General features: G+C 44.4%; 1 protein-coding gene across 1 annotated transcript in view; it reads right to left on the bottom strand.

Annotated features, from left to right (window-relative positions):
• The window catches only part of Bach1 (BTB domain and CNC homolog 1), a 38,648-nt gene that overhangs the window by 8,594 nt on the left and 11,864 nt on the right, over nucleotides 1-18,190 (bottom strand). The window contains exons 2-4 of the mRNA XM_059277588.1: nucleotides 11,070-11,363; nucleotides 6,403-7,749; nucleotides 4,010-4,216 (exon numbers count right to left, since the gene is read on the bottom strand). Coding sequence (XP_059133571.1) covers nucleotides 4,010-4,216; nucleotides 6,403-7,749; nucleotides 11,070-11,303 — 1,788 coding nt within the window. The 5' untranslated portion in view covers nucleotides 11,304-11,363. The remainder of the gene's footprint in view (nucleotides 1-4,009; nucleotides 4,217-6,402; nucleotides 7,750-11,069; nucleotides 11,364-18,190) is intronic.

Raw genomic sequence — 18,190 nt, forward strand, 5'->3', positions numbered from 1 at the left:
ATTTTTCCATAACCTGGCAACAAGCCAAAGAAATAGTAAAGAAATGTCCTACTTGTTCCTTCTACAATCAAACGCCATTACCAGCAGGATGTAACCCAAAGGGTACTCAGAGGAATGAAATCTGGCAGATGGACGTGTTTCACTTTGCAGAATTTGGAAAATTGAAATATGTACACCACACTATTGATACTTATTCAGGATTTCAATGGGCAACTGCTTTGAGTTCTGAAAAAGCTGATTCTGTAATCACTCATTTGCTAGAAGTTATGGCCATTATGGGTATACCTGCACAAATCAAAACTGATAATGCTCCATCATATGTCTCTGTTAAAATGAAACAGTTTTTTGCTTATTATAATATAAACCATATTACAGGTATACCACATAATCCTACAGGTCAAGCAGTTATAGAAAGATCAAACAGAACTCTAAAGGATATGCTAAATAAACAGAAAGGAGTAACAAAAACCCCCAGAAATAGACTACATAATGCTCTATTAACTTTAAATTTTCTCAATGCCAATGAGAAAGGAACAACAGCTGCAGAGAGACACTGCCAGCCACCACCATGATAAGCTGCATGTGAAGATCCTGGTAAGCCACGAGCCATGTGGCAAGGGATAGGTTTATGGAAATGGATTAATTTAAACTGTAAGAACAGTTAGCAAGAAGCCTGCCACGGCCATACAGTTTGTAACCAACATAAGTCTCTGTGTTTACTTGGTTGGGTCTGAGAGGCTGTGGGACTGACAGGTGAGAGAGATTTGCCTTGACTGTGGGCCAGGCAGGAAAACTCAAGCTACAGTTTATTGTAAATTGTTTCCTTTATACTTTAAATTTTTTTTAACTTTTGACTCTTTTGAAATAACACTTAGCTTACAACACAGAAAAAAAAACAAAATCAAATGGTGATGACAGGGAGTTCCGGGCTTGTGCCTAAAATAAGTACAAATACTGTGCAGCTATACCAAAGGATTTCTCTGTCCTTACCCTTTCTCTATTTTCATTTTTCCTTTACTTTTTAAAGTGTTTCATTAAGAACTAAGACACATACACTGGCCCAGCCTGCATCAGTGTCCCCGATGACACCGCCACACTTTGCCCCTCTGGAGGATCTTCAGGGGTGTGACACACACGGACCTGCCCCCTGCTGTCAGAGCACCAGGTCTGCCAGACTCCTCCTGAGGCCCTGCCGATGCTTTGCTAAGAAGGCTCACCCTGCAGAAATCAGTGCAAGGTGGTGTGCTTGTCTCCGGACTCCATCCTTCCTGCAGATGAGTGGGTAACGAACACTCCTCTCCGTGAGGAAAGCACTCCGGGGTGGGGGCGCTTTTTTTTTATTACTATTACATGTATTTCCTTGGAGGGGTCCCGTGCCACGACACATATGCGGTGGTCAGAGAGCAGTGTGTGAGAATCCTCCTGATCCACCGCGTGGGTCCCACGGATTAAACTCACGCTGTCAGGCTTGGCGCCAAGCTCCTTCCTCATCGAGGCAGCGTGCTAGCCTGGGAGCTGGGAGCAACCCCCTCATGGGTTCCTGGAGGCACTGCGGGTTCTGGTTCTATGCTATTCATAAGACCGGGAGCCTTTCTCAGGCCTCCAGCACCGCAGCTTACTCCATCCCCTCTTCAGATGCTTCCTGGTTTCTAGCCAGAGTCCAAATCAATACCACAGGTAAATAGGAAGCCAGCCATTTGGGTTTCTGAGTTCACAGAAAGGTCTGAGGACTACCAGGCTTGCGCTGGAAAGCAAGGATCTTTCTGTTGACCAGATGAAAGGAGCCCTTCTGAGCTGAGAAGAAGGGAGGGGAGGAGGGCCTCCCGGAGTTCACAGCTGTGCTGCTTAGGTTTTTGTCAATTTGACACAAGCTATCGGCATCCCAGACCTCAACTGAGAAAACACGTCTGACTGACTGGCTCATAGGCAAGCCTGTGAGGCATTGTCTTGATTAATGATTGATGTGGAAGAACCCCGCCCATTGTGGACAGTGCTACTGGTCTCCTCTGCCTCAGCTCCTGCTTCCAAGTTCCTTGAGTTCCTGCCCTGGCTTCTCCTGATAATAGACTATGATGCAGAAGTGTAAGCCAAATGAACCCTTTCCTCCTCAAGTTGCTTGTGGTTGTGGTGTTCATCACAGCAATAGAAAGTGAACTCAGATGACAGAAGACATCAGGAAGGAAGCCAACAGAGGCTGAGAAAACCAAATATAAGTGATGATATGGCCGTACCAGGAAATACTAATATTTACTGAGTGTTAACTCTACAGCAGGTACTTGTTGGAAGTTCTTCTGACACATTAATCCATTTGCTCTTTACAAATGAGCATCTTTTTTTAAATTTTATTTTATAATTTAATTTAATTTTACATATCAGCCACGGATTCCCTTGTTCCCCCCCTTCCCCCCAACTCTCCCCCCCACCACCACCCACCTACCCCTGTTCCCATCTCCTCCAGGGCAAACAAACGAGCATCTTAACTGTAAAGTGAGAAGTAACATTATCCCACCCACATCCACACTTTAAACTGTATCTTCTATCCTCCTCATCACCCCAGATATATGGTCCAGCAACCCAGTTTCTGTATTCGCCCCCAAATATGGGACCTTTGAGCCAGGCAACGGAGAATCACCAGCTACTTTCAAACACACAGCACATTCCCTGTGCATAAAATAAAGTAAATCTTCATCCGTCTTGTTTATTTTTAGGAGAGTGAGAAAACTGGGTAAATGCTACAGATGACTATAAATTATGACCACTTGAGGGGAAGAGAGAGAGAGAGAGAGAGAGAGAGAGAGAGAGAGAGAGAGAGAGAGAGAGAGAGAGAGAGAGAGAAATGTAGGAAGCAGCAGAGAGCACTGTAGTTCAATCCTACGCCAGCTTCTAATAGTTGCATGTGGACCAACAGTGTGAAATGCAGCTATTACAGTAACTAACAACAAGCGACACTCTATAAACTCATCCACCCAGAGAAGCTGAGCACTGAAGTGGGATAATAGGAAAGATTACAGTGTGGAAAGGTATGCGTAGGCCAGCTGGCTCTGTGAAGCTGTTCTGTGGTCCTAGGAACTCTGTACTCTCATCCGATTTTTCCTTATCTTTTTAGTTATACTGTACCCTTTCCTTAAAGTACATGCATAATATATACATAATAAAATTTTATGTTTCCACTACTCTGAAAACCACAAAGACATCTTTCCCATTATACTGTTTCTAGTCTCACTCAGAGCTACAAACGTTCATGCTTGAAGACCAGTTACAAACACAACTTTAAACTGCCACCCATGATTAGCAAAGACACAAAACCGAGTATTTAAGGACTCTTTTGATTGCCTCCAGGCTGCTGCCCTGGTGCCTGGCCCATAGGTAGCCCTCAGCTGGCCTAGTACCATAGTTTCCTCTCACACAATACTTCCACCAACCACAGGAGGGAAACAGAAATGGGAGCAAACTAATATATCTTCCAGTTAATTTACATTTTGATGCTGGAAGAGACAGGTCCAATAAGCAAGCACTCCTCATACCGAGGAGCTTGCTGTATCTCAGAAGTTTCTATTCAAACCACAACTTCACCTTGGGATTTTTCCCTTGGCAGAGACACTGGCTCATCTGCTTGGTTTTGGTATCAACCCAAACAGGTAATTCAGGTCCACAGTTCTACCCAACTGGAAAACAAGCTTTTATAGACATCAAACATCATAAAGTACTGTATAATTACTTTAATCTTTATCCAACCACTAAGGATTAGAAAGAAGTCATTAAATTGAAAAATCATTAAAAAAAAAAAACCTACCCAGAAAGAGTTTCCCACCTCCACATTTGAGTACATCATGCTAGAAATGTAGAATACATACATAATCAAATAGTCACTGAAAACCTTATTCTACATCTTCTTATCTTTCTGCACACCTTAATTTCTCTTAAAATGGTATTTGGGATTTCAATAACTATTCATTCTATAAAATCAAAGAGCTGGGATTTAATAGGATCAAGAAACCCACTCACTCACCAGCTTCTCAATCTCGGACTCCAGGTTCTGAATACAGTCAAGTTTCCTCTTGCGACAGCGTTGCGCGGCGATTCTGTTCTTACTCCTTCTGCGGATGTCATGGATACAGTCCAGCTGCTCTGGGGTCAGCTTGTGCATCTTCAACAAGGACTGGAAATCATTCCGGGAGAGCGAAATGATTCGTTGAGCATTAAATGGCAGTTTTACCTAGGGTGTGAAATAAACATTAGGAACTACAATGAAGACATGTATTACACATTAGCTATAGATGAAGACATGCGTTATATTTTTCAGGGGGTTTAAGACGGTACCAAAAACACAGACCTTGGAGCTGGAGGAATGCAGAGGTTCCGAGTGCCTACTGCCCCTGCAGAAAAGCTGAGTTCTACGCCCAGCCACCACGTCAGGCAGCTCACTACTGCCTCTGACTCCAGCATCAGAGAGCTCCTACCCTCTGCTCTCTGGGGGTACCAGCACACATATGCACATACCCACGCAGCCACACACATATGCACCGAATTAGAATAAACCCTTAAAAAACAGGCCTCTGTTTTCCAATTTCTACCCAATCCACCCCATAAGAACTAAGAGTTCAACTGATAACTCCTGCCCTAGGAAAGTTGTTAGAAGTCAAACACTTCAGCAAACGAGACATACCCATCACACAGTACTGCATTCAAATTGGAAATTATCTTACTATTCTGTATTAACATGGACTTTACTATCTATTATGTTAGCAACTTCTTTAAGTTTCTGCCTAAAGTATTTTTAATATGTGCTCCTCATTTCCCCAAATAAAACCCATTTTATCTTTGAATATTACCACACAGCAATGACACTAAACAGTACTGGAATAATTATGCTAGACATTGCTATAGCACTTCAGAAAATTTCATATGACTTATTAAAAAAGCTATACATCTCACTTGCCAATGGACTATTAGGGCTATTTTCTCATCTGCCTGTTTTGGTGGACCTAATGACTAATCCCTGTGGCCTTATAATCCACCTCCTCCCAAAGCCAGAGGATTAACACCCTCTAATTACTACAAAGCAAAAGACCATGAATGGGACATGGAGAAATGGGTCCTTTGTACATGGCCGGTGGGAATCAGTAAGCTACTATGAAAACCAGCATCGAGCTTTGGAGAAAATTAAAACCGTGTGCGTGCCATGGAGCTCATCATCCTACTCCCAAGAGTTTGTGCAAATGAACTGAAATCAGATCTCCAAGTGATGTTTGTCTTTCTACACTCACTGCAGCATTCACTCTCACAATGGCCAAGACGGATAGACTGCCTGAACATATCCACGCACAAGTGACTGGGTAAAGAAAATGTGGCATACATGTATACTGTGACATACTATTCAGCCTTATAAAAAAGAAAGCCTGCTATTTGAAGAACAGTATGCTAAGTAAAATAAACCAAATTCTGGAGAGTGCACCCTACATTATCTCACCTACTCTAGGCAGTAACTGTAACAGCAACCTATAGCAACAGTAGAATGGTGAGCCACAGACTGGGGTGGGGGGGAACCCAGGGGTTCAGTGATATGCCTGGGTATTAATACAGTGTTAATACAATGGCTAGAGCTAACACTGTGCTGTGCACTTAGGAACCCTCCCAAGGACAGGCCTTGTGTCATCGCAAACTTAAAAAGCAAAGAAAGCACACAAAAAGCAAAGGGTATGATTAGAAATTACTTAGAAAAGCCAAGTGAGAATTGCCACTGTAAAGAGAACGCTGACTTTTGCAAACTAAAGAAACCTAATTCCTAATGCATGGCTCCCTACTTACTATTACTGAAGCAGAATCTTACACAAAACAGGTGTTAAGTAGTAAATAGAAACTTATACACACCGAATGCACAGGTCAAGCTTGACATGGCTAATATAAGTCAGTAGCCACACGTAAGTCATGCTGAATTATTAAGATATTCATTAAACTAATGCCTAAGACGGCTAAAGAAAAATAAAACAAAATAATAAATAAAAGCAATAGCCATGAAAAATTAGGTCTAAGAAAACTTGCCCTACATGCCTGCAGCTCCTCACAGCCAACCACAGACTGTTCTCAGGTTTGACAGACTATGTGATGCTTTCACACAAAAGTTACCATTAACCACCAATGACAGAACTGCTATCCTCTCTCCCTCCAGAGGCATCTGATTACAAAGTTACGCAGCCCGTGTGGGGGTGTCCTCCACGATCTGTACATACACCCCAATGTGAAATACATGCACACGGCAGTTTTTCAAACGCCATGCGTTCCATACCACCACTCTGGCATCGGTCACGTGGTCTCCTCCTTCCTCCCTCCCTCCCTGCGCCGGGCACAAGTGCACCTCTGGAGAAATGGCTGTCTCAACAGTGAGAGCACACTTCCACTCACCTCACACTCCTGCTCCCTGGCGGAACAGGACTCACTGTCGCCTTCTGTGTCGGTCTCCGAGTCATCACCCAAGCTAATCACGCAAGCGTACGGACAAGGCTCCTGCTGGGGCTCCGAAACGTAATCGTAGTTTCCAATTTCCAAGTTGCTGGAGCAGGCTTCGGAACTCAGAGTACTTATGAAAGGGCAGTTGACGGAACTGAGAGTTGTGAAAGTTCGCTGGCCTGGCTCTGGGCTCTCGCTGATCCTGATACCCAACCAGGGACACTCGGACCGCCTCTGCGGGTAGCCCTGCTCTGAGCCCTCTTTGGCCGCAGCGGGTGACAACTGCATTTGGCAGGTCGCCTCCGTGCTGCAAATGTCACTCCAGAAGCCTTTGGCCAGGTGCTCTGCCACCTCCCGCTCCACACTGCTCCGATCACCGGATGCAAGGCTGCTGCTGTCTTCTTTGGGGCCCGTGTCAGATTTCAGGTACAAATCCTGATTTTCACCAAACGGCTTCTCGTCCTGGGCATCTGGACCTGACAAAGGCTTTTCTGTTTTCACTGTTTTACTTTGCATCCCAGCAAAGCCCAAGTCACCAGACTGGTCATATGTGTGTAACAGTGAGAGGGAATAGAAGCCATGAGGGTCTGCAGAATTGTGAGGGAAAGAAGCCGCTTCCGTCTGCTCTGCGGGGCACTGGGAAGCGGGGTCTTTGCGCTTTGTCTCCTCACTCTCCATGGCTGGCTTCGTTCCTTCACATTTTAAGATCACTTGTAAATCTGCACAGCCTTGTGCTCCCCCTACACACTCAAGTTCAGACGTCTCATTTGGTTGGACAGAAGCAGCATGGACATCTTTGATGCCCGATTCTAGAGTACGGATCTTGTCAGTTCCAAACGCTTTCTGGAATTTTCTGTATTTGGGGCATAAAGATGGCAACGCCGGGGCACCATCCTTCTCCAGGCACATGGACTGGCACGTCTGGCTGGCACTGTCCTGGCAAGAGGGCGATGCTTTCACATCACCCTGACACCTTTGGGGGTCACACTGAGGAGTCGGAACACTCTTCTTTTCCAAGAACTCCTCTGCTTCATCGATTTCTAGATCTTTCTGTTCTGAAAGTGAAATTTTAAAGTCCGCTTTCTGACAGTGTGAGGAGAAGCATTTTTTTCTTGTACATTCTTGCTGCTCTGCAGTGGAGTCCAAAAACTTAAACTTGAGAAACTGAAAGCAGGCTTCCTCGATATTGTGCACGCTCAGAAACTCCACACACTTGCACACCTCCTCAACGTTGTCCTTACTTAAAATGAGTTTGGCAGTGTAGGCAAACTGAATTAAAGGTTCAAATCCTTTAACTGTCACCTGTTAATACACAAGATTAAACGGACACGTCATTTAACAGCTGTCTAGCCACGACAACGGTAGAGAGCAACAGGGAGATGCCAGCTTCTCTGTGATAACCGAATGGGTCCTTTAGTTTGTAAGAGAAGTTCACCCTCTACGAAACGCACAACCAAGGGAGACTGGTAAAGCGGAGCCCACTCAATTCACCAGGACTAAACCTCCACTTCAGGAACTCCACTCCAACACAGTTTACTCATGAAGACATCATCTATAAAATAAAGCAGGACAGACCCACCCACAGCCCTGCTATGGCTCTGCCAGGTGTCTGAGGTTAGCGCAGCTCCCAAAGGCCAAACAATGTGAACAGTAATAAACTATAGAGTGGAATTTTTAAAAATGAAAAGTACTTATAAAAATATCTTAACTATCAAAAAAGCACAATAAACCAAAGTATTGGCTAGAAAGAGAGGTCAGAGATCGTGGGCACTTGCTGCTCTTGCAGAGAAGCCTGAGTTTGGTTCTCGGCATCCACATGGGAAAGGCTCACAACCACCTGTAACTCCAGCTCTGGGGATGGATCGGGTGCCTCTGCTAACACCTGCACTCACATCATACACACACACACACACACACACACACACACATACACACATACACACACACATACACACACACACACACACCCCTAAAAAAAATAAAAATCTTTAAAAAAATGGTAAGTACTGTCTTGTGTTAAATATTTCTAATAATAAAATTTTTAATGATCCAGAGTGCAAAGGTTCGAAATCTCTGCCTCTGTCCTGCTTCAGCAAAGACTCAAGAGCTCTGGGCAGCAACGCCTTTAGGTAGACACCTGTGCATTTATACTGAGACTGTATTTGCAAGGCTGGGGTGAAAGAGTCTGCAATGTGCAAAGAATGTTCACTCTGAGTTCAAAATACAAATTACACTTAAAACTTGGAGTTACTGTCAAACTGACCAAAATACTAGGACTCTTCTAAAACATGCTAATCTCACAGCATTTAGCTTGAAACTGCTAATATAAACACCACCAAATTCTTCAAGAACAATGAAACTGAGTCATTTCCAATGCTGGGAGTGATATCAAATGGACACCCACTTTAAAAAATCACTGCCGGGCGGTGGTGGCGCACGCCTTTAATCCCAGCACTCGGGAGGCAGAGCCAGGCGGATCTCTGTGAGTTCGAGGCCAGCCTGGGCTACCAAGTGAGTTCCAGGAAAGGCGCAAAGCTACACAGAGAAACCCTGTCTCGAAAAACCAAAAAAAAAAAAAAAATCACTAGGTAGTTTCTTATCAAACTAAATGTGCAAAACTACCTTATGACCAGAAATTATACTTCCTTTTTTTAATCCCTAATTAATGAACTTACTTTCACAAAAAACCTATACCAACTTTTATCTGTAGCAGATAAAAACAAACTAATCTCAGTTCCTTCAATGATGGAAAAGGTTTTAAAAAGGAAAATTAAGACATAACTATTGTAGTATTCATGAGCAACACAGAATAAACTATTGGTACGAGAAATTGGAATAATATCAAGGAAATTATCCTAAATGTGAAAAAGGCAACCCTAACGGGCACGTAACACTGCACTATCCCACTTACAGACGATTTTGAAATGACAGAGCGTCACACAGGGACAGATAAGTGGTTCCCAGCATCCAGAGACAGAAGAGGGCAAGGGAGTATGGGGCCCAAGCATGGGACGGAATTAGAGTAAGAAACATGCAGGATCCTTGGGTGTTCCAGATCCTAACCGGTGGTGAACAGAAACCTTCCCAGAACCTCCAGAACCTAGTTAATGCATGTGACACTACAGCCATTTGATCACCAGGAATGGATGGTGTCCACATCAACATTCCTGTTGGAACATTATTCATTTTTCAAAACATTATCAATGGACCACTGAACAAAGAGTAAAAGGCAATTCTGCATTACTCCTTAAAACTGTACTGAATTTATAATAATCTGAATAAAAAGTTCAATTAAAATTTCCCAAAATATGCCAAATCAACCAAATAACATATGCAATGTTTTCAACTTGTCACTGTGATGAAACAGTTCAAATATTTGAAACCTTGTGATTTATACTTCATCAGAACAAATATAAAACATCCAAATATACACAATACATATGTATGTGTATTGATATATACATCGTCTCTTAAAAATCCATCCAACAAACGTGGTCCTACCTGTAAAGCCTTATGAAATAGTTTGAAATATGAACTGTAGAAAGCATGCCCTATTGTGAGTCATGTTCTTCTGTAAAATCAATGATCCGGTACCCTTGACTCACACCCCAACACTACAGCCAGAGTCACACACACGAGGCGCAGCACCAGCAACCAGCTCCACTATAGATCAGTTTGCAGTTCATCCAGTTATGCCCAACATCACACAGTATGTCATACACAAGAAGTTCTACACACTTTCTCCTCCTCTCCTTAAAAGTCCTTGTGTCCAATGTCAAAATATGCTAAGAGCAGTGACTGCCAAAGCACGTGCTCCAATAACAGAGTCAGAAAGAATCAGTGTAACCAGCCCCACCCCACCTAAGACAAGCCCCTTCGGGCTAGCACAAAGACAAACACCCTAGTACTTACACAGACTGGGGGGTGGAAAGGCGTATATAAAACAGAGCTCTACAAGTAAGACAACAAACTACTTCGGTTTTTAATGTTTGTTTGTTGGGTGGGTGGGTGGGTGGGTGGGGGATGTGGGAGGGTGTGTGCCAGCATACATGAGGTCAGAGGACAACTTGCAGGATTCAGTTCTCTCCTTCCACTATGTGAGACCAGGGAATCGAACTCAGGTCAACAAGCTTGGCAGCAGATGCCTTTATGCTGAGCCATCTCACTGGCCAAGACAACATACCACTTCTTTCCTCCCAAAGTATAAGGACCATCTCAAGAAAAAGGAAACCAGGGAGAAATACACTTGCAGAGTGCCTGCTTTTCATGGGAGATGTCTCAGGAGAGAGAGTGCACACAGCTTGAACTTGTCACGGTGTCCCTCAGAAGACAGAGTCACACAGCCAGCACCCAAGCCAGAACCCTTCCAAATGCCTGTAATCTATCAGGTGGACTAAGATGCAGGTATTGTATCCACATATTCTACTGCTCAACAAGTATTAACATGCAAAGCGATCATTTCACATGTAAACATTCCCGTAACAAAAGCCAGAGAAGGGTTGCTACAGAAATGCTCCTCGAGATGCCCATCTCCTCAGGGAGACTAGAGTTTGTGTTCAGCTTATAACCAGAAGGTAGCTAGGTAACAACAGGTTGTGATTGCCAGCACTGTGGCCCCTCACCTCTTCAGGCAGTGTGATGGTGAGCTTGGCATCAGTCTGGCCTACGATTCTCGAGTGGAAGTAGCTGCTGCATGCAGCCAGCACCGAGCGGTGGGCTCGGAACCGCTGGCCCTCCACCACGACAGTGACATCGCACAGCACATCCTTCTTCCGCTGGTCATTGAGGCTGAGTAAGACGTTGGTGCTGTGCACAGAAGACTCATAGGCAAACACTGAGCTCTCACTCACAGACATCCTGGGTGGCAAACGGGATCAGGGAGAGCAGTGGAAAGCATGCTTCTAACTGTCATCGACCTGCAAAGATACAGGGAAGATGTCACTTAACAAATCCTGTGGGGAAATGTGTTTTAAACAACAAACTGTCAGCATGAATTAAAATACGTACTTGTCACCAACACAAAAGTGGAGACAAAAGTCTCCAGAGGGACAATGTAGATTCATTCAACAAACCTCAAGTAAAGCAGGCTGATGATAGTAATTCTAATTTCAAGGCAAGGATCTTAGAGAGAAAGAGTAAGAACTTCCTGAGCCCAGGACTTCCTAGACGTCTGAAAGTAAGTTCACTCTGAGAACAGGTCTGACAGGAGCCATAAGCTGGCCCAAACCTTCAGTCCAAATCCCACCCTCTACTTGAAGACAGTTCACGGCTGTGGCCAGGGGAAGGTCACATTGGGATGGGGTACTCCACCATTCTCCATGTCCTGTTCACTACAATGGAGAGATGAGGCAAAGGCAGAGCTTCCCATCCAGAGGCTCCAATCAACACAAGGTCAAGTTCATTTGGAAGCACAGGAAAAAAAAGGTTCCCATGTGTCAGGACACATTTTAGAACTCGCTTTTCACATGCTGCATTCTGTGAGGCCAAAGTCAGGCAAAGCCACATTATCACCAAGAACATGGTTTATCATGCGCAGAAAGCCTTGGTTTCCTCAAAACACTACAAAGTAAGTCAAACTCATCATCATTTGGACATAAAATGGCTTCGAAACATTTTTTGAGCACATGCACAATACTAGCACTCAAAGAAAGGAGGTACCCCCCAAATACACATATGCATATTATCTCTGACATGACTATTCTGATACATACACCCTGAGACACACAAGAAACCGTAAGAGTCTAAGTAAGGGATGCTATTTTCCTGCAGTCCCCATGGTCTGCGCTGAGCACTCCCAGTAGTGTGCACCTCAAAGATGAAGCCCATAAGCCTGCTGTATCATTCATTCCTTCTGACACTGTCTGACCCCCAGAGGGTCTGTGAAGGAGACACTGCTGTGCCTTCAGATTTGATACAACACAAGAAAGGAGAAATCAGAACTACTCAAATTCACTCAGACCACAGATGGGTTCCACTTCAAAGTTCTGATGTTTTAGCTGCAAATAAACAAATCAATCCATAAATTCTCTTATACTTTGTGTTTGCTTTTACACAGGTAAAAGGTTAAACTCCACAGAAGTGTAAATGAAAGTACAATCTTTCAGGAAACTCTGTCTCAGGTTAAGGATCCAGCCTTCCTTTAGCTGACCCAGCATACCACATAACATCATTGGTGACTTCAACATTAAATGTGAAGGTGAATGGAACTTTGGGATTATACCCTTACAGAAGGAGCAGTCAGATTCTTCTTAAAATAATTCTTCATGATTCAGTTATCAACAAAAGGAATTACTAAGAACTGCTAGGAACAGTAGAGATGAACTTTCCAAAATCCTGTTATCTCCTATAGGTGGGAATTCAGGGGCCACGAGTGTCCTCCTTCAAGGCAGCTGTCCACACTGGCCTGCCAGCCAAGGCCAACGCCAAAGCTACCACCCGGCCCATGATGGCTCTCACACTTTCCAGCCACCCAGGTTAAAACCTTTAAAGTGTGTTAGTCTTATACTTATCACTGTCGTTCTAGTGAACACCACACAGCCAAGGGAAAGTATAAAAGCTTAGGGATTGATGTTGCCAGCAGTGTGTGATGTCGGGAACTCCACCTGTCCACCAAAGTTCTATACATGCCCTTCTCTCGCCTCACAGTGGCTTTCCAACTTGCCATGTTTCTCTTCTCCTTGGAAAGACAGATGGCACACCATAACCTTAAGGTTCTTTGGATCCCAAGGTGACTCCAGCAAAAGCCACCCCACCATTGGTCTGGTGGCCCCCCCTTGCTTCTCTGAGGTACAGTGGGCCACAGCTTACTTCAGACTCAGAGAGAATCACATCTGGTTTATCACCCCTGCTCAGGCATTTTTCGGTAACAGATTACGTCACGGTTCCCATCCTCGGGTAGGATGTGAACATTCACACTGGTAGGATGCCAACCCCAGGTGCAATCAACCGCAGCTGAGAGCGGCTAGCATCGGGAACTGAAATAAACGTGAGGACCCACTAAGAAGGACCAAGTACAGCTCACATTAGGAATTTCACTGCTCCCACGGAACTCTGGGACCCACTCCTCACACTTTTCTCAGCCAGGTACACATATACAACTGTACAATTCTATGCTGAGTCCTGGGGCCTCTACCTTACCACTGAGGGCTACACTTCTCTCCAGCTCTAACCCAAGCACTCAAGTCCTACTTCTACAAATGTTTATCCTTCTACACAGCTCCCAAGTTTACACATGTACCAATGCAGTTACATAAAATTAAAATATAAAAAAAAAGCTTCATATATTAGCATTTAATCCTTACCCCATACAAAGTACTCAGGTATTTTCTACTTTTAAAAAAATAGTCCAAGGGACTGGAGAAATGGCTCAGAGGTTAAGTGCTCTTGCAGGAGGCAGGAGTTTGGATCCCAGCACCCACTCTGGGCAGCTCACAACTGCCTGTAACTCTAACTACGGGGTATAATGCCATCTTCCAGCCTCTGAGATCATCTACATACTGGTGTGCATACACTTACACAAATGCCCACACAAAAAAAAATAATTAAAAATCTAAAAAGTAAAATGATACCAGTTGTGATCTGCTCAGTTTAAAGATTCACAGATGGCTGGTACTAACTAACAGCTTGGGACTGAGAATCTGAGATTAACTGGGATCGAATCCCAGCTCTACAACAGCTGCATGGCTTGGACAAGCTCATCAATGTGCTGTAGCCCAGCCCCTCCATCTGTAAATCAGGGATGATGTCACCAGCTCCCTGAGAGGTTGGGATGTTTCTGTGGGGTGATGAACGAAAGGGACTGAGCTCACAGCAAGCAAACAATACACACTAGCTGTTCTTTAGGAAGACTTGACATTAATGAAGCTCACACCACTCAAGTAACCCTGTTTCTAAGTGATCTTCCTTGCTGAAAACCTTAGGATAACTCTTCAAGTTTATCAAAAGTATACCTAGTTCCTTCACATGTTCTTAAAAGTCATGTGGTTGGTGGGCTTCCGGTCTATTCACCAGCCCTCCCCTCTCTCAAATCATTTTTTCTTGTCTGTGCTACGCTCCAGTCACACACCCCTTCCTGCCTGCCACACTAACACCCTCTAGACCCCAGAGTCCTCCCTCTCAATGTGCCTGCCACTTGGAAGACTTCAGGCAGCTGACTCCTCACCTTTCAGGTCTCAGCCTAAATGTCACAACTTTGTCTAGACTGCGCTCTGCCACAATCCAAGTACTCGAGCCAGTACTTTACCCGGCTATGAGTACTTGCTGCTGAATGACTTGACACTTTTAATACAATCCAAACCCAGACCATATACACTTTCCAAACATTCCATTTGTGGATGGCAATGCACTAATCAGGGCTCACAGAATGAAGAACTTAGGTGGCTTTTCCAGAACTACAAAAGGCCAAAAAGATCCCAGCTCAGACCTCTTGGAGCTACGAACACTGCAGAAGTGGCTGAGTCAGGGCCGCCAACTGTAAACACCATCAGGACAGTGACTTGAGCAACAGAGACACCTTGACCTCTGTCCTCATTACAGCGGGCCCTACCCAGGGGTGTTCTGAACTGAGCAGTCAATAATCCTTTTTACCCAACACCTTACCTACGCAATGACCCTGCACAGCTCCTATCCACATCCACCAGGCACAGTCTCACACTTCTCAAACCTAAAAGCAAACTACCGCATCCCAGCCGCTCACATCTGTAACCGTTAATTAATTAAACCCAAACTTAGACTCACTGCACTTGAATGGTTCTGTATTCTTGGACAGACACCATTGCCTCAACTCAAGCCAAGGTGTGCTGACCTTCACAAACTGCTGATTCACTCCCTCGCGTTGACAAAGGATGAACATGCATTTTAGAGCTTCCTGAAGTTCAGATTCCTGGTGTTCTGTTCTCCACCCATGATGGACAAGTTACATTTTAATACAGTTACTGTTTCGCTGGTGTATTCACCTTCAGAAGGACACTTGAAAAGTAAGACAAAAGGCTAGGATTCGTTGCGTCTTAATAACTTTTCAGATAATTTACAAAGGAGAGAACTCAGCCTGAGATGATCTAAGATGGCAGGGCCAGGTCTGTAGGGTGTGGCTTAGCATGACTATAAAGCCGCAAGTGTACACAGAACTACTTGCTACACGAATCTCAAGACGACGATGTGTGTTACGTCTCAGTATGGGGGTACAGTAAATAAAACTACCACCCAAACATTCTGTTGTCACTGAACAGTGACACAGGTTCTTTGTACGAGGGTTCCCTCCCTGTGTGTGCCACCCTATGCACCAACAGCCACAAGACCACAAACGAAGGGAAGGCCCAGTCAAGAATGTGACTTAGACGCTCAGAATGGGAATGAGACCGCAGGGTAAATAAGGCAGCAGCAGTCACCAATTCACACAAGACACCCAAAGGTATTTATATCAAAATATATCAAAATAAAAGCTGGTCATTTTTCATTTAATCGTACTATTTAATTAATGAGAAACAATACTGTCAAAGGAGTTTTGTTAATCCTGTGTGTCTGTCTGTGGGTGTTGTCTGTGTGTGCATGAATATCCGTATGTCTAGACAAGTACTGACCAACAGACATCAGAAATCATATTTTAAAACATTCATCATGGCTTTTCTTTCTAAGTGGAACCCTGGATCTGCAGCTGATCCCGCCTCCTGAACATGTCTCCTCCTTTCTGGTAGATTCTTCTCAAGGCTTCTGCCTCTGCAGTCTTTATCACCTGTGGTGACTTCACGTCCACCTACCTGGAATGCAGAGTTTGGATGGCAAACTCCTGTACCCGTTATCTTTTTTGATCCTTCTAATTCCCCAAGTCAGTTCCTGTATTCCACACCGAGCTACCCAATGTGAGTGTCCTGAAATCTGGTAGTCAGCCTTATCATCAATCTTTCACGTAGGTGACAGACAACTGACACACTATGGTATGTACACATTTAGTCCTTCGCCTCCGGGGCCTTTTTTTCTTTAAAACGTTAAAAATTGAGATGAGGTAGCCCATAGAAAAGAATCATGATGTTTTCATTATTATTCTCAAGTTTTCAATAAACCTTAACATCCAAAGCTTTGTGGAAATATAAACCAGCACCGTCTTCCAGAGCCCTTGAGACTTGCCTCACTGGCCAGGGAAAAGCCAGAAGGAAAAAGAAACCAGTAACCGAGAGCTGCTCTTTCCTTTAACCTCTTGGAGGCTTAAATATCACAGGTGTTCAGTCACCCACACCTGACAGCACATCTCTGAGGGCAGCTCCCTTAGCCTCAAGGAAACCTAAAGTAGGACTCGACAGGGAGTGCTGGTGAAGTTACTTTTTTTAAGGAAGAAGAAGGGCAAAGCAGAGTTGCCCGCAGCACCATCCAAAGGGGCGAGTTTCAAAGCGAGGAGCTCAGGAGAGCCTGGAGAGCTGGAGTCCAATGTTCTGCAGCTTACGAAGCAGAACTTCTCTAAATTAACACTGTACGTCAGCAAACATAGCGGTAGGCTTCAGCACAGCCCTTTCAAACACTTGGTTCTAATTGCCCCCCACGCCCTCCCCCACACCCCACCCCTGTTGTGTCTCCCTGCCCCCCACCCACCTGCCCTGCTTTTGCAGCACTGAGGTGCATCTTGACTCGGGCTTTTCCCTTTCTTAACAATTACGTAGTTACGTAATGCCGGCTTCGTTAGTTTTGTTCTCTTGGGGGTTTTTTCTTCGGGTTTTTGGTTTTTTGAGACAAGGACTGACCTGGAACCCACTCTGTAGACCAGGCTGGCCTTGAACTCAGAGATCTGCCTGCCTCTGCCTCACAGATGCTGAGATCAAACATGTACACCACCATGCCTGGTCTGTCATATATTTACTGGATTAAATGTTGTATTTGAAATCTTAAGACAAAGTCAGGCTTAAAAGTGAGGAGCTGGAACTGTCAGAGAACCTGAAGAAAGTTGTCTCCTGCTCAGACATCAGCAACAGAAGGTTCTTCATACCGCAAATCTGCAAAGCTACCTTTGCTCGTTCAGGTTCCTAAGTTTGGAAAAGCCTGGAAGGCAATTCTGGAACAATATGAAAGAAAACAATAAACATTAAAAAAACAAAACAGAGTTCAAGCTGCAGAACTGAAAACAAAAGAACCACCACTTTACCTGCCAACCTCCCTCAAAGAACTGTAGGAACACTGGGCCTTCTGTTTGCCCAATGCACGGGCCAACGACTTAAAGTTTAAAAGGACTGCTGCATCTTTTAGGAAAACACGCACTAGCCGCTCCAACTGGTCCATACCAACAAAGCATCCTTCCTGAATCCAGACTTCTCATGAGCATCATCAGTCACCGTTATCATCTGTGGGCTACACATGACACACGATGAGCTGCCTGTGTTTGAGTTATACACTACAGTGAGCTTTCACTTTGGTAAGATTGGTTTGTTCAGACATGTCTCATTATGTAGCCCAGGCTGGCCTCAAACTCCAATTCTTCTGCCTCAGCACCCCAAATTTCAATAAGCTTTGAAAACTGCATATACACATGAGAGCAACACCAAGGCATATGGGTTTCTGTCCCTCCTCAGAATCCACATGACTCTTTCAGTCATCTCTTCTGTATGCCTCTGGCTATGGGGAGCCAATGATCTGTGTCTATCACCATCACAGTACAGTAACATGAATTTCCCTTTTAACATGCAAATAGATTGTATCATGTACTCTTTTTTAAGTTTCTTTCACTCAGCTGAATGGTTTCAATACACACTGATGCTAAGAA

The sequence above is a fragment of the Peromyscus eremicus genome, chromosome 12 (genome assembly GCF_949786415.1).
Source record: "Peromyscus eremicus chromosome 12, PerEre_H2_v1, whole genome shotgun sequence".
NCBI classification, from domain to species: Eukaryota; Metazoa; Chordata; class Mammalia; order Rodentia; family Cricetidae; genus Peromyscus; species Peromyscus eremicus.